We start from the raw sequence: 14525 nt of genomic DNA on the forward strand, positions 1-14525 counted from the left end.
TAAGTTGAAGCTCCGTGGGGTTGGTGTCCAGGCAAGACTCGAGCTCTAGGACCTAGGAGTCTATGAGCTCCAGACGTGAGGAGGGACAGTGGAGATGGGGACATCTCTTCAGGCCAAAGGGCTACTGTCCCTGAGAGAACGCCTACAGCGGAGACCCGAAAACAGTCCGAGAAATCTCTAGGATGAGGAGTTGGCTGAACTGAGCTCCAGAGAACACAGAGCAAGTCACTCACCCTTCACCACTCAGCATCCTCTGATGAAGCTAGCAACGTCCTGCACATACAACCATGCAGGGCAGCTGCAGGTCCCACAGTGAGTCTCTCTGAGTGACATTGAGCTTATGTCCGTGAGTGGGCCAGAGAGAGAGAAGACCTCTCCTGATTAGACCCTAAGAAACACCGAAGCAAAGCAACATTGCTCTCAACAATTCCATCCCTAATTGCTGGTGAGTCTGCAATGGGCCAGCTGGGTTTAGATTTTAAAAAGACCTACAGATCATCTGGCGAAAATCTGAATTTCCAACCAACAATGCATAGTTTTAGTATTAAGTCTGCCCCAAATACTACTGAGACAAAGTATTCACTATTTGTCTGAAGTGAGACCGACTTGCTCTTTTATCTACAGTGCAGGGTGAGGGGACCTGACTCCAAGCCTAGGTGGCCACACGGACTCCACTGTCAACTCCGGGAGCTCTAGGCCAGCCAAACGGGGACAGTGGCTAGTATGTAACAGGACCAGGCCTCTCTGAAACCGGCCGTGGCTGCCAAAATTCACCTTTACACACCCCTCTGCCCCAGGGAAGCCCAGGATGAAATTGCTAATCTGCTAGGGTCTTCAACCCAGAGCACATTAAGTTGAGCTCCAGGACGCAGTGAAATGAAGTATACGCCCACGTATTTGAAACGTGTGTGATGCCCCAGACCAGAGGATTGTCTTATCTATAGCACTGAGCACTAATCAGCCGCAGGACTCCTGGGTCCCAGTGAATCCCAGACCATGGTCCAGGAGGTATGGTCACGGCCCCACGGCCCTTCCAGAGCGCCCCAAATTGCACAGGGTCAGACTCTCTGAGAAGAGCAGAAATCTGGCGTGCACTTCTTTAGCATCCACGTTAGTTCCTAGGATATCCATGTGTGGAAGGCACCTCTATGATGACATCTGGAGTCTTCCACAACGCAGCTGGCCTGGGCTCCATTGATGACAGTGCTCGTACCCAGTACAATTTGGGGACACTGGTCCAGTGTTGTGTTCCGGTGTCGACATCATCCAGCAATCTTTCCCAATTTCGGGTATGTGTAGGTCACCTTCCTTCCCAAAAGGGGGAGACTGGGGGTACAACGATGGCCTACGAACACAGACACCCATTACAGTGTGATGGCTGTGTAAGGACTTGGGCAATAACCACACATGGCGGGTCTTTGCTTAGGTATCCACCACACGTGGCATTAGCTTGTAAGGACCTAGGCCCCCACCACATGTGATGTGACTGTAATATACACCCCATGTAGTGTCGACTGATGACAGAGACCGTAGCCGCCTGAGGTAGCTGTCTCCGCTTCTTGATAGGAGGCAGTGACTCTCAGCTAAGACCAGGCCCTTCCATTCTTTCTACTCCCTGAAGACTTCCAAGTTGGGGTCCACGGGAACAGGCGGTGACCAGTAAAGGCAGCTTAGGAGGCAGGAATCAGGCAAGGAGGGGTCTGGGGTGGGTACCCTGAGTACAGCCCTCTTTGGGGTGCACAAGTACCTGCAACCCTGATCTGACCGGGAGCAAACAGGTCTGCCCTGAAATACTAACTTCCAAGTACCAGGAGATCCATGCTGGATGTGAGTCTCTGGCCATCAAGCTCCTAGCCTGGCCACACATCTGTACACGGAGGTTCTTTGAGCATAGACACCTTATTGTTCAATCTGTGGCCTTTTTTTGTCTCTTTTGAATGAAATAGGACAAAAGAAATGGACTGCCATGCCTCTAGGGTCTAGACCGGGAGTCTTGCTTGCTCCTTGTGAAGACACAGTTGCATGGTGACCTGGATGGAGTGGGCACAGGCTGAGCCAGGGTCATTCTCCTCCCCTGAGCTCTGTATCCTTCCCTCTCTCTATACAGCCAGCCCCAGGCTTCCCCCAGACACTCGGCTAGGAGATGAGACACATCCCTGACTTGGCTGTAGGGGCTGCTTCCTCCACAGTGATTCCCTTCATGTCGTCTGGCATTTGACCGTCTGGGCGCCACACGTTGAGGTCCCCGAAGACCCCAGTCTCAATCATCTCCTCCTGCCAGGGAATGGAGCAGTTGCCGGAGGCGAATTCTTGGAAGAATTCTGTGTCTGCTTTGTCAAAAACCACACCCTTGACTGTGGAAAAGGCACCCACATCCTGAATGTTCTTGGCATAGACAGTCCTAGAGTCTGGGATGAACGGCGGGATGAGCATTCCTGTGAAGAGACGGGAAGCAGACCAGAGAGACCCGTGGTGAGGAAGCTGCAGAGCCGAGGGGTCCCCACAGACACACAGAAGGCTTCTACTCTTCCTGATGCTGACAGGAAAAGTCAGCATCCTGAAGCAGCCCCAAACTGTGTGCCCAGCGCTCACAGACTGGATGACGGACAGTGTGAAAGATGCCCAGATCTGGTTAAAAAGGTGTGTGGATGGGTGGATGGGGTAAGATAGGTGGGCGTTTCCCAGGTTGGCCTGAAATCACAATCCTCCTGCCTCGGCTACCCAATGCTGGTGTTACGACTCTCTGACTCACTACGCCAGCTAGGAAGCCTTTTTAAAAGAAATCTCGGATGGAGAGATGGCTCCGTGGTTGGGAGCACCGTCTGCTCTTCCGGGGGTTCTGAGTTCAAATCCCAGCAACCACATGGTGTCTCACAACCATCTGTAATAAGATATGATGCCCTCTTCTGGTGTGTCTGAAGATAGCTACAGTGTACTTAAATAATAAATAAATCTTAAAGGAAGGAAGGAAGAAGGAAGGAAGGAAGAAGGAAGGAAGGAAGGAAGGAAGGAAGGAAGGAAGGAAGGAAGGAAGGAAGGAAGAAACCTCAGCCCTTGCCTTTGACAACTTCCTGAGACCCACCCTAAAGTCTCATCTTGAAATCTCTTACAAGAGGACCCTCAGTCCCATGGCCACCACACCTTCTCTGCAGCCCCAGACTCTTGCCTGGCCCCAACTGTGCTCTGCATCCTCCCTCCCCAGTCAGCTTCACTTGTTAACAGAAGCTGCAAGATGCAGGGTGTTGCTGGTCTCGTAGAGCACAGATGTCGACTCAACTCACCTAACCTCCTGCCCTGGCTTCCGTGGGGCATTTTGACCCTTCCTTGCAATGCTGCTGTACATGAGCCACTAATTCCAGCTTCGCAACAGGCCTGTGCTGGTACAGGCTGGCTGCTCTCACCAAAGCGTGACCTCCTGATTTTCTCCAACATGCCTGACTCCAGTCTCCTGTGCCCCACTACTCCCTCAGAAGAGGTCCTCAGACCTCCTGAGCCAGGACCCTTCCTAGCCTCAGGGCCTCATAACAGCAATGCCAAGGATAGCCCATCTCCAGATGAGGTGCAGCTCTTCCACCGAAAAGGAGCTTCTCTTGGGAGAATCTTCTCCCCTCCCTATGGCTCCTGACTCATCCTGTGTTCCACACCCTACTTTCCAGAGATCCAAGGATTCAAGGGAGGCAGAGTTCATCTACCTGTGAGAAGTTCATTCACCCCATGGCGTTTGTCATGACACTGCAGCCACAGTGTGTGTGACATATGTATGCGTGCCTGTGTCTCCATGTGTGCATACATGTGTGTGAGCCCATGCATGTACACATACATGCTCTTGTGCGCATGCACACACCTGTGTGTGCCTGTATGTTCATCTAAGGCCTGTGTGTGATGTGGTGTGGTGTGTGCATGTCTGTGTGTCTATGTGTCGGTGTGTCTGTGTATGTACATGTGTGCTGTGTGTGATGTGGTGTGGTGTGTGTATGTCTGTGTGTCAGTGTGTCTGTGTGTTTGTGTATCTGTGTATGTACATGTGCGCTGTGTGTGATGTGGTGTGGTGTGTGCATGTCTGTGTGTCTGTGTAACTATGTATGTACATGTGCGCTTTCGATGATGAATATAAGGCAAATACCATGACGCAGGCTCAGAGCTTCCACACTGGCTTGTTACCCGAGTTTCCCACCTGACTTCAGCCTGCCTGACCCCATGGATACCGGACGCCATCAGGGGTTCCTGTCCTGTCCCTGTCCCTGTCCCTGTCCCTGTGCCCTCTCAGTCTTATGATACCATACCGGCTTCAAGCTGCCTCCAGCTGATATCTTTGAAGAGGACGTTCGCCCGAAGGGCGTCACAGGTTCCGTCCCGGAAACCCAGGCGCTTCTCCGGGTCCTTCTCTAACAGCTGCTCACAGAAGTCCTTGCTGGCCTGGCTGAACTTCTCTGGGTACTTCACGGGCTCTGAGATGATGCGCTGTTTAAGCTCCTTGTTCTCCACCTGCATGGATGGCAAACGCACCACTTCACGTGAGCCCTGGCAAAACCTCAACCCTTGGGGCTTGGTGCTGACCCTTGCTGGGCTGGGGGTGGCCGATGGCTTTCGGCAGGCCCTCTCCCAGGTAGCCTGGCATTGAAAGGCTCTGATCTTGGGACAAAAAGTCAAAAAGTAAAGCCCCCAGCCACCAAGGCTGTTTTGAAGGGTGGTGCTGGTTGACTTAGACACGAGTCTACACAGCTAGTCCACTACTGCACAGAAAATGACCAGAAGCGAGAGTTGCTGCTGGAGAGCTTGGCTGGGCATGGCGTTACTAAACTGTTTGAGAGAAACTTAAGAAATAAGCTTGCCTTACTTCTGATCAGCTTTGTTGGAGTCCCCCAAACAAAGCTCCCCACACCCAACATGTATGATGAAGACAGTGTGGCTTACTCCCCAGACATCCCCCATTGTAGAGCCAGTCCACCATCATCTCTCTGGCAGGCACGGCCAGAACAAACGCAGCGTGTGGAACATGAACGAATGTTAGCACAAACCACTTGTCCTGATGCCTGTCACTGTGGAGGCCTGTGAGACTCAGACACTTCTCCACGGTCAGCCAGGGTCACATGACAGCACAGAGCTGTGAGCTCAGGCGAGGACAAGGTAGCAACAAGTAGGTGGACATGGTCCCTACTGCGACCTAGGCAACGGAACCTGGCTTCTGGCCTAGCCCAACCTCTGTACGTAAAGAAAAATGAGGATCAGAGAAGGAATATGGGGTGGTTATCCAAAGCCCCAAGAGCAGTGTCCTGGTGGCCCACACTTAGCTAAGGACCCGCCAGTGGCCTCCTTGTCAATTCTGCTCCCAAAAGATCCTAATGAGCCTACCAGGGAGAGACACTGGGTCTCGGCTAGTGCCTGTTTGCTCTGCCACCTGCTGGCTGTGGTGTGAAAGGACAGGTTTAGAATCTCTGAGCAGCTCCACTTTCGGGTCTCAAGAACAGGTAAGCTCGGGACAGAATATTACACAGGAGCAGGACCCCAGAGCCTGAGCTCCTTATATAGTCCTTGGCATAACCCACCTATCCATGCCTGTCCCAGAGTGGACCCTCTCAGGGGTTCCTGTCAGGCGGCACCTACCTTCTCTCCTCGGGCTCGGAAGGGTCCTCTGGCTGCGATCATCTCGTACAGTGTGACCCCCAGGGCAAAGTAGTCCACAGAGAAGTCGTATTCTTCACCGCGCAGGAGCTCGGGGGCCATGAAACCTGCCGCCATGAATGTATGTAGGTTCATTGATAATCCTGCTTTCCCGTAGCATGGCGCCTCCCCAGTAATCACAGACAGAAGCCTGGTGATAGATACCCTGTCCCCCAGTGGAGGGGGGATCGTCTCACCACCACTGATTTTTGAGGCCAGAAACCTCTTTGTTGTCTTTGAGGGACATTGAGCATAATGTCCCTGGCCACTACCCACTGGTTGCCCACATGTCTCCCAACATAGCCAAAGACTCCTAGGGGCAGAATTGCCAGGTCAGGAATCTCACTCCTGCGAGATGTGAAGCCTCGGCTCAGACTCAGGGACAGTGTGCTGCGTGTGACTCATGGGGTAGACAAACGCAACAGATGCTGCTGGGTTTTTCTCACTCTCCTCCTACAAGGATACAGGAGTGATATCTGTGTCCCGTGATCCAGAGTGAGTCCAGTAACCCAGGCGCCATGGCCAAAGCCTGAGGAACACGAGTGAGGGGGCCACAGTCCTATGTTGTCCTCAGTCACTTTGTTCCTTGAAGCTTCCTTTGTTACCTACAGCGAAACTACAGCTGAACCCCCTCCCACATGCACTCCCGGAACAGCACCCGATAACACAGCCACTGTGTGGCCTTCTCCAGGAGCGTGGGCTCCCTGATCCTCCTGTCTGTCTGCTTACAACTTGGCCATTTGCATGAAAACCTCACCCCCACCATATGTATTAATTCATGCCCAGTATCTGCAACACAGTGTATAAACCATCTCCTCCCGCCCATCCTGTTGCTTTCTCAGCCCCATGTAACAGGCTACGGAATCGCTCCTGGGCTCCTAGGCGATTAGCCCTTCTGGAAGGCGAATTGTCGAGTATCCCTTTCTGGAGCCACACATGCCACTTCTCCACTCCAAGATACCACCAGTGTTCACCTCCCCCCACTGCAGTGCCACACCCTGGTCATGCCGCCCTTTGCCTTTCTGTTTTTGCTGCAGAGACAGCACCCGTGAGTTACTGGATGAAGGAGCGAGTGTATTTCTGCTTCTTCCTATATCCAGAGGAAGAACATCCCCCAGGCACGGCCTATAGTTGTGGACTGAGTGGGGGAAAGGGGGATCTGTCTAGAACAGTGTTCATTGGCTCCTGGAACACCAGCTTCTAGTCTGCACCCTAACTCAGCATCTCCAGACCCTATACTGCCGTCCCAGGCAGAGGATTTACAAGGTGGGTAGAGTTGCCACTGAATCTCAGTAAGCGCTGTAAGGTAAAGATTGGGCGGGCAATGGCGCCCTCTCCTGGCCACCTGGGTCAGCAGTCCAGAGTGGGACCAATTCTAGTCTTGAAGTAAGTTCTTCAAATCTTGCTCCAGCAGATCCCGGAACTTGGAGCGAACTGAGGAGATCCGAATGACGTTTGAGCTAGCTCTTGAAAGAAGGCACAACCACGTCTTCACAAGGTTGTGCGATGGCTTCAGGCCAAGCTGATTCCAGAATCCTTTTCTCAGATCTCCTTTACCCTGTGCCTGCACAGAGCCCTCAGCACCCACCAGCTACCACGGCTGGACAAGCGCCAGGCCCCCTGAGGGTCAGTATGGATGTGTCCTATTCCAGAATGGAGGGGAAAGTTCTTGTCTCTCTAGCCACCACGGCATCAGGGACCTGGTGACTCTGTAACACAAAGCAGGGTCCTGTCTACATCCCACTCTGTTCACATCCCAGCTTATGCTTGGTATGAAGCCAGACAGCCGGGGAATAAGGTAAATACCTAAGGAGTCCTGTCAGCGGTCAGCCTGAATGCAGGACAATCCAGAATATGGAGAAAGGGGGGACTTACATGCAGGTATCTACAGCTTGCAAGTCCAAGTATGTAGCAGTCACGTAACAGCCTTAGATGCCCATGTGGTAAGCGTTAAAACCAAAGACTCTGACGGATTAAGCACACCATCTAAGGTCACAGAGCCACTAAGCATGGGCCGTGCACCTGCTCCAGCTGACTCAAGACTCTTCTTCCCTCTACCTGTGCTGCCTCTCTCCTTCCTCTGCAGGGGATGAAGGCAGAAGGATACTGCATGGCTGCATGTGTGTGCACTTAGACACAGATACATCTACAGTCACTCATGTATGTGCAAGAGTGGTGTACACAGAGAGATACACGCCCATGTGTGCACATGTACTGAGAATACTCAGAGGTGCCTATACACATTCACGTATGAGTAAACATATATATCTACATGCATGAAATATCACACATACAGATGTGCATGTTGACATGTGCATGCACAGACAGGTGTGTAAAGATGCGCACATGTACTTGCATGTATGCACACAGAGACGGTCATGGGTACATGCATACAGAGAGGTGTCTTCATATACGCACATGCATGCTTCACACAGAGGGAGCTGTGCACCTACATACATGTACAAACATACAACTGTGTACACCACATGAGAGCAAGCACATATGTAGAAATGTGTATACACGGGTATGCTTGCCCACAGAAGGATACACATGTGCATAGCCTGCATGTTGGCGGATGCCTACCAGAGTTGTACTGAAGCCTAGTGAGAGCTGGTTGAGCTGTGACCGACACAGTAAGTCCTTGGGTCCAGCTCTTCCATGAGCTATCCCAGGCAAACTCATTCTGCCAATGCCCAAGAAGCCGCTTAGTGTGCAAGTCCTGGGCTCCCCTCTGCCCATCGAGGTGCCAAGGAGGCAGCTCTGACAAGCCAGTGAGACTGTTAAGGCAGGGGAGGGGCTGTCCTTGAAGGGAGCAAACAGTTCTTGAGCTACTGAGCGGAACCTGATTGCCACTGTTTGCTCTAGAGGATAAGGAGCCGTGCTCCACTACCCCCACTCGGTCACCACTTAGGTCTCGGGGCTCCTGCTGCCCCAAGCTCTGGGAGAAAGGACAAGCCAAGGCCTCTTCTTGGATACCAAGCCTTTCCACCTCCCTCCCCCAATGCTCAGATCTTACCTGGGGTCCCTGCATAGCCCTTGGTCTTATTCTGCCCTTCCTTCAACTCCACAGCCAGTCCAAGGTCAGAAATTCGGATGTTGCCTAAAAGTTGAGACAAGCTGAGGTCACACGGAATCCACAGCACAGAGGTACCAGGCGAGCCCGCGGCTCAGCAGTATTCCCTGCACAGCAGCGAAACACACTATGCATGTTCTCTGTGCACACATACCACACTCCGCACATGCATATCCATTCCCCACAGAGATGTATCATACGTGTAATGGGCATACCACATATGGCTTACACCTGTCACACACATACATACACGCGCACACACACCTATATGCATATATACACACTCTCCATAGCTTATACCACTGTCCTTTATGCTCTAACACTGCTAGGCCCTTCAATGACTTTAAAAGAGGCTGAAGAAACCTTGCATTGGGCTCCCAAAGCTGCCGTGGCCTGTATCCATCCCCAGGAGCTCCCCAAAAGCTGCCTGGCCTGCACCCACCCCAGGGGCTCCCCCAAAGCTGCCGTGGCTTGCACCTACCCCAGGAGCTCCCCCCAAAGCTGCCTGGCCTGCGCCCACCCCCAGGGGCTCCCCTAAAGCTGCTGTGGCCTGTGCCCACCCCAGGGGCTCCCCCCAAAGCTGCTGTGGCCTGTGCCCACCCCAGGGGCTCCCCCAAAGCTGCTGTGGCCTGCGCCCACCCCAGGGGCTCCCCCAAAGCTGCTGTGGCCTGTGCCCACCCCAGGGGCTCCCCCCAAAGCTGCTGTGGCCTGTGCCCACCCCAGGGGCTCCCCCAAAGCTGCTGTGGCCTGCGCCCACCCCAGGGGCTCCCCCAAAGCTGCTGTGGCCTGTGCCCACCCCAGGGGCTCCCCCAAAGCTGCTGTGGCCTGTGCCCACCCCAGGGCTCCCCCAAAGCTGCTGTGACCTGCGTCCACCCCAGGGGCTCCCCCCAAAGCTGTTGTGACCTGCGTCCACCCCAGGGGCTCCCCCAAAGCTGCCGTGGCCTGTATCCATCCCCAGGAGCCCCCCGAAAGCTGCCTGGCCTGCACCCACCCCAGGGGCTCCCCCAAAGCTGCCTGGCCTGCGCCCGCCCAGGGGCTCACCATCGTTGTCCAGCAGCACGTTCTCTGGCTTGAGGTCACGGTAGACAATGCGTCTCTGATGCAGGTGCTCCAGGCCACTGATGATCTGTGCCGTGTAGTAGATGGCTCGTGGTTCCGGAAAGCCGGGGTTCTCCTCATCCACATTGTAGATGTGGTACCTGGGGGCAGAACACCACGGGAGGCACGCACATGGGCTGAAGGGCGGTAAAACCCAGACACAGAGTCTGGATCTTCGGGCACACATGGGTCAGCGTAGCATGGCCACCCTGGGAACAGGCATCAATGTTCCCCTGGAGAAGCCCAGAGCTAGAGGCCTCAGATGCCACCTCAGATGGGTGCATAGCTGTTAGAGAGACAACGGTTAGAAAGGCATACAAGCTTGTCGCCTGACACCTCCTTCCTTCCGACTCCAGAGCAGTGCCAAGACAGGGCCAAGGGAGGTGAGCTCAACCCCAGTTTCTTAAAGATAAACCACCCCCAAATCTCTAAGTAAACCTGTGGTCTGCTCCACCAGACCTTGAACCCCTGGGCGGATTTGACAGTAGCATTTCCTTCCCAGCCCCTTTCCACAAGACCTTGAAGTCTGTCCATTTCTGTGTTCTTCCGAATGCTTGCCACCTCAACACTTTACAAGGAAGCAAAGCCCATAGCTAGAAGCTGTGAATGGGGTAAGCTCTGGCAGAGGGTAGGCAGAGATGTGCAGAACAGGGGTTTAGAAGATAATCGGAAGGTCCCGGGGAGGGGGTGGACAGAGGGTGTAATGCTAAAAAGAATCCCCCAGCATTCCTTACAGCCCTCTTCTCCTTCTCGAAGATGGATTGGCTAGACCTCGTGTTACTCGTCTGAAGAAAAGGTAGTTGGCTTTGCTGGGGTGGCGGTGTAAATAAAAGCAGATGAGCCAAGAGACACAGGGGGTTTGCAGGTTACAGCTCCCTTTGGTAGCACCCTGTATTCTCAAGGCACCCCAGGGGCCTCACTGCACTAACCCTGTGTGCCCGCTACCCCAGGGTCTCACCACCTCATCCTTCTAACACTGATATGGTCACTCTTGTCTCTGTTTTACAGAACAGGAAACTAAAGAGTGGTGAAGTCCCCCAGCCAAAGAACGTGGTTAATTCGACATCCCCAAGAATGCAGGAACCTCAGAGCACCCCGAGGCTTGGCTAGCCCAGGCACCATCAGAGTGGGCACCTTCCTACCATAGGCAAGCTGGCCTCTAGCCAGACGTCCAGCTCTCCAGCCATACAGGATTGGGCGTGGATGGAATCGTTCATTTTAATGTCTTGGCCCTCTCAACCCACAGGCCCCACCACAGCTGTCTGCAACACCACATGCCCTCTGTCGCTGTCCCCGACAATCATGGAGACGCATGAGCGTGAAGAATGACAGGCCCCACCAGACATGAACCCTAGTTGAAAGTAGTCCCAGGTCTGGACACCTTTACCTTACGTCACCTCCATTCATGATGGTCATCACCAGACAGAGGTCGGTCTTGGTCTCGAATGCATAGGCCAGAGACACGATGAACCTGCTGTGTACTTTAGCCAGAATCCTCTTCTCAACGATGGCACCCTGGAAGCAGAATGATCTTTAGTCCTCAGCAATGCACTGTGGAGCGCAGCCTGCACGCTGGGCACAGCGCAGGACGGGCTTGCGATCAGTCTGAAAATGTGGCACACAGTCACTCAGGGACGTAGCCTTGGCGTTGACTGGGACATCTCTGTCACTGCCCTGTCCTCTCCCCTCCCCTGCACCACCAGAGCCCCTCCGTCCAGTCCTCGCTTACGTCCAGCCAGCTCCCAACTCGGCCCGATCTTCCAGGAGAACCTGCTCTATTATCTTTATTCTAAACATCAGAAAGTGTGGAAGAGGCGAGACCGCAGGTCATGCGCCACCCCCACCCCCCGATCCCGGGCAATGAAGCCTGGAAGTGTCGTACTGGGTTGCATGTTCCAGGTGGGTAGCCCAGAACTTGAATTGCAGCTCCAGAAAGCTGCAGTTATGTGTATGTTTGTCATTTTGAGACATGGCCTCACTATGTTGCCCTGGCTGTCCTAGAACTCTCCGTGTGGGCTACTGAACTCACACAAGCCCAGCCACTGCCTCTGCCTCATGAGTGGTGGGACTAAAGGTGTGTGCTGCCCTACACAAGTATAAAGTTGTGTCTCTTTCCATTGAGATACTTTATTTTTATTTATTTATTTTATGTATATGAGTACACTGTAGCTGTCTTCAGACACCAGAATAGGGCATCAGATCCCATTACAGATGGTTGTGAGCCACCATGTGGTTGCTGGGAATTGAACTCAGGACCTCTGGAAGAGCAGTCAAGTGCTCTTAACCGCTGAGCCCTCTCTCCAGCCCCTAATTGAGATACTTTAAATAAAAGTGGAAAAGTTAAAGCGTTTTCCAATTTATGAATAGTTTCAAACTCGAGACAGAAGTCAATCGCCGAGGCCCTTCAGAAGACACACCTTCAGCTGTGCAGTGGTGGTGCACGGCCATTAATCCCAGCCCTTGGGAGGCAGAGCCCGGTGGAGCTCTATGAGTTTGAGGCCAGTCTGGTCTATAGAGTGACTTAGAGGAAAGCCAGGGCCACACAGAGAGATCCTGTCTCAAAAAATGGGGCAAAAAAAGAAGGAAGGAAGGAAGGAAGGAAGGAAGGAAGGAAGGAAGGAAGGAAGGAAGGGAGAGAGACAGAGACAGACAGAGAGATAGAGAGATAGAGACAGAGACAGAAACAGAGAGACAGAGACAGAGAGACAGACAGAGAGAGAGAGAAGAACTATATCTTCCACATACCATGACCTTTTTTCACCTTGCATTCTATGTATATCCTAAACATAGTTTTTCCTCCCTCCACTCTTCCCAGTCTCTCCCCGCTTCCCTCTCTCCCATACAGCTATGTTCATGTGTCCATTCCTAAGAGTTCCACAGCATTATCCGTACTGTACAGCAGGGCTGCAGAGGGCTGTGTTCCCTGGACAATAAGCTGCTTTTGCTGATCCTGCCTTAACTAGACACTGACGCCAACCAAGGAGGAAATGGCTGCCTGCCCATGTCCTCCACTCATTCTTGTCCCCTGGAAACCTGTGTTCGGGGAAAAGTGGTTCCGCACCACAGCATCCCAGATGGGTTCTGCCTCTTGTGAACAGTACCTGCCGAGAGAGGGCTGCCTCACTCCCTCCTGCATGTGATCACAACAGGAGCTACACAGAAAGGTTTCTAGGTAATCGGATACACGCTCTGTTGCGGCTCCCTCTCTGAACTGCTCCTGAGCGCGGTACAGAGGGACTACCATCCTGCCGTTGGCTGGCTGAGCCAGGGGAGTCCAAAAGGCAGCACGCACAGTAGCGAAGGCCCAAACGAGTAGAGCTCCACAGGAGTCTTGGCGGGTGGTCTGCATTCTACCGGCCCTCTAGCCTAAGCGCATCCTACTGCTCGCTGGGATCCCTACCTGGTAGCCCTTCCTCTTCTTCAGCCGCTTCTTGTTCAGCTTCTTGCAAGCGTACATCTTGCCGGTCGCCTTCATTTGGCAGGCGGACACTTCCCCAAAGCCCCCCTTCCCCAGGACCCTGAAGTCCAAGAACCAGTCTTCACCTATGGGCTGGGCTTCCAACCACTTCCACTGAAGAAACCGCAGGAAATACAGGCTTCCCAGGTACTCCTGGAAGGGGCCCTGGCTCAAGTGCTCCAGTGTGGCCTGCAGCAGAGGCTGGAAGAGGCCATCCTGGCTCCCGGTTGGCCCTTCCTTCACTCTTGCCACCATGCCCTGGTCCAGGAAGTTGCAGAAGAGTGTGCCCTGTGGGTCCAGGTACTCAGCCAGGATGGCCTGAGCCTTCTGTGGCCGCAGGTCGTCATCGGCAGTGTCATAGTCCTCGATGTCCTTCCAGAGCTCCAGAGCTGGCACATGCCTCTCGTCTGTCTTCAGGAACTGCTGGAAGAGCCTCTTGCCAATGGGCTGCTCCGAGCACAGGTTGTCAAACTCTAGGCTGATGCTGTCACGGAGACCCTCACACTTGGACAGTGGGGGCAACCGGAGCTTGGCCAGATACTTCTTGTCTCGGGAAGATGGGGTGCTGCTTCCGTCAAAGCTGCCTCGGGCCGCAATGAAGGCAGAGTTGGCCACCACGGTCTCCAAGGACCCGAAATCCATCCTGCTGATGCCCCGTGTCCACTTCAAGTGTTAAGACCCATAAGCTGAAGTCAAGCTCAAGGCACCAGCAGCCAAAGCAGGCTTGACCTGGTGCCCTTGGCCTATGGCCTGTTCCTGCCCTTGTGGGACAAAGGGAGGCACACGGCCGTGGCCAGGGTGCTTGGGATCCCACCGACTGGCCAGGGAGACCAGAGCTGACAAGTATCTAGCTAAATCCCAGTGCTGGGGTCACTGAGGACACCTTAGGGGTGACCAGCAGATGCCAGAAAAAGACAATCCCCTAAGCCGCTCCAAATCGGATTAGAGTTCAGCTCAATTGACTCCCCCTGGGTGCTGCCTCCGTGTTCCCAAGGGAAGGGCACGCCGACGGCTCCTGGAAGCTGGTGGGGAACAGTTCTATCCTTCTCTGGCCTTGGCAGGTGGACAGGACTTGTCTGTGTCTTTCTGGGACGTGAGTCTGAGGTACAGGGTAGTCAGTCAGTCCCAGGAGAAACCGCCATTTGTATGCGGTTCCAGGTTGTTTTCTACACTATTATTTTAAGATTTATTTTATGTCTAGGAGTACACGGTCACTGTCCTCAGACACACCAGAAG

The 14525-nt window shown here is 53.6% G+C and overlaps 1 protein-coding gene across 1 annotated transcript; it reads right to left on the reverse strand.

Moving 5' to 3' along the window:
* Positions 1-1899: 1899 nt before the first annotated feature.
* Positions 1900-14115, reverse strand: Grk1 (G protein-coupled receptor kinase 1). The gene is made up of 7 exons (XM_032919217.1): positions 13233-14115; positions 11220-11347; positions 9776-9933; positions 8678-8761; positions 5605-5729; positions 4284-4485; positions 1900-2435 (listed from the first exon to the last, which is right to left on the reverse strand). Exons 1-7 carry the CDS (start codon positions 13929-13931, stop codon positions 2137-2139), a joined length of 1695 nt encoding a protein of 564 aa, XP_032775108.1. The 5' UTR covers positions 13932-14115; the 3' UTR covers positions 1900-2136.
* Positions 14116-14525: the final 410 nt, after the last annotated feature.

Source organism: Rattus rattus, chromosome 13 (assembly GCF_011064425.1).
Source record: "Rattus rattus isolate New Zealand chromosome 13, Rrattus_CSIRO_v1, whole genome shotgun sequence".
Lineage (NCBI taxonomy): Eukaryota > Metazoa > Chordata > Mammalia > Rodentia > Muridae > Rattus > Rattus rattus.

Bases quoted from the DNA above. Each gene is read 5' to 3' on its own strand.
- Grk1 (XM_032919217.1), bottom strand. From the start codon at position 13,931: ATGGATTTCGGGTCCTTGGAGACCGTGGTGGCCAACTCTGCCTTCATT. The intron at 11,348-13,232 runs GTAGGGATCCCA...TTCTGCTTCCAG, and splicing joins AGAAGAGGAAGGGCTACCAG to GGTGCCATCGTTGAGAAGAG. The intron at 8,762-9,775 runs GTGAGCCCCTGG...CTCAACTTTTAG, and splicing joins CGTGCTGCTGGACAACGATG to GCAACATCCGAATTTCTGAC.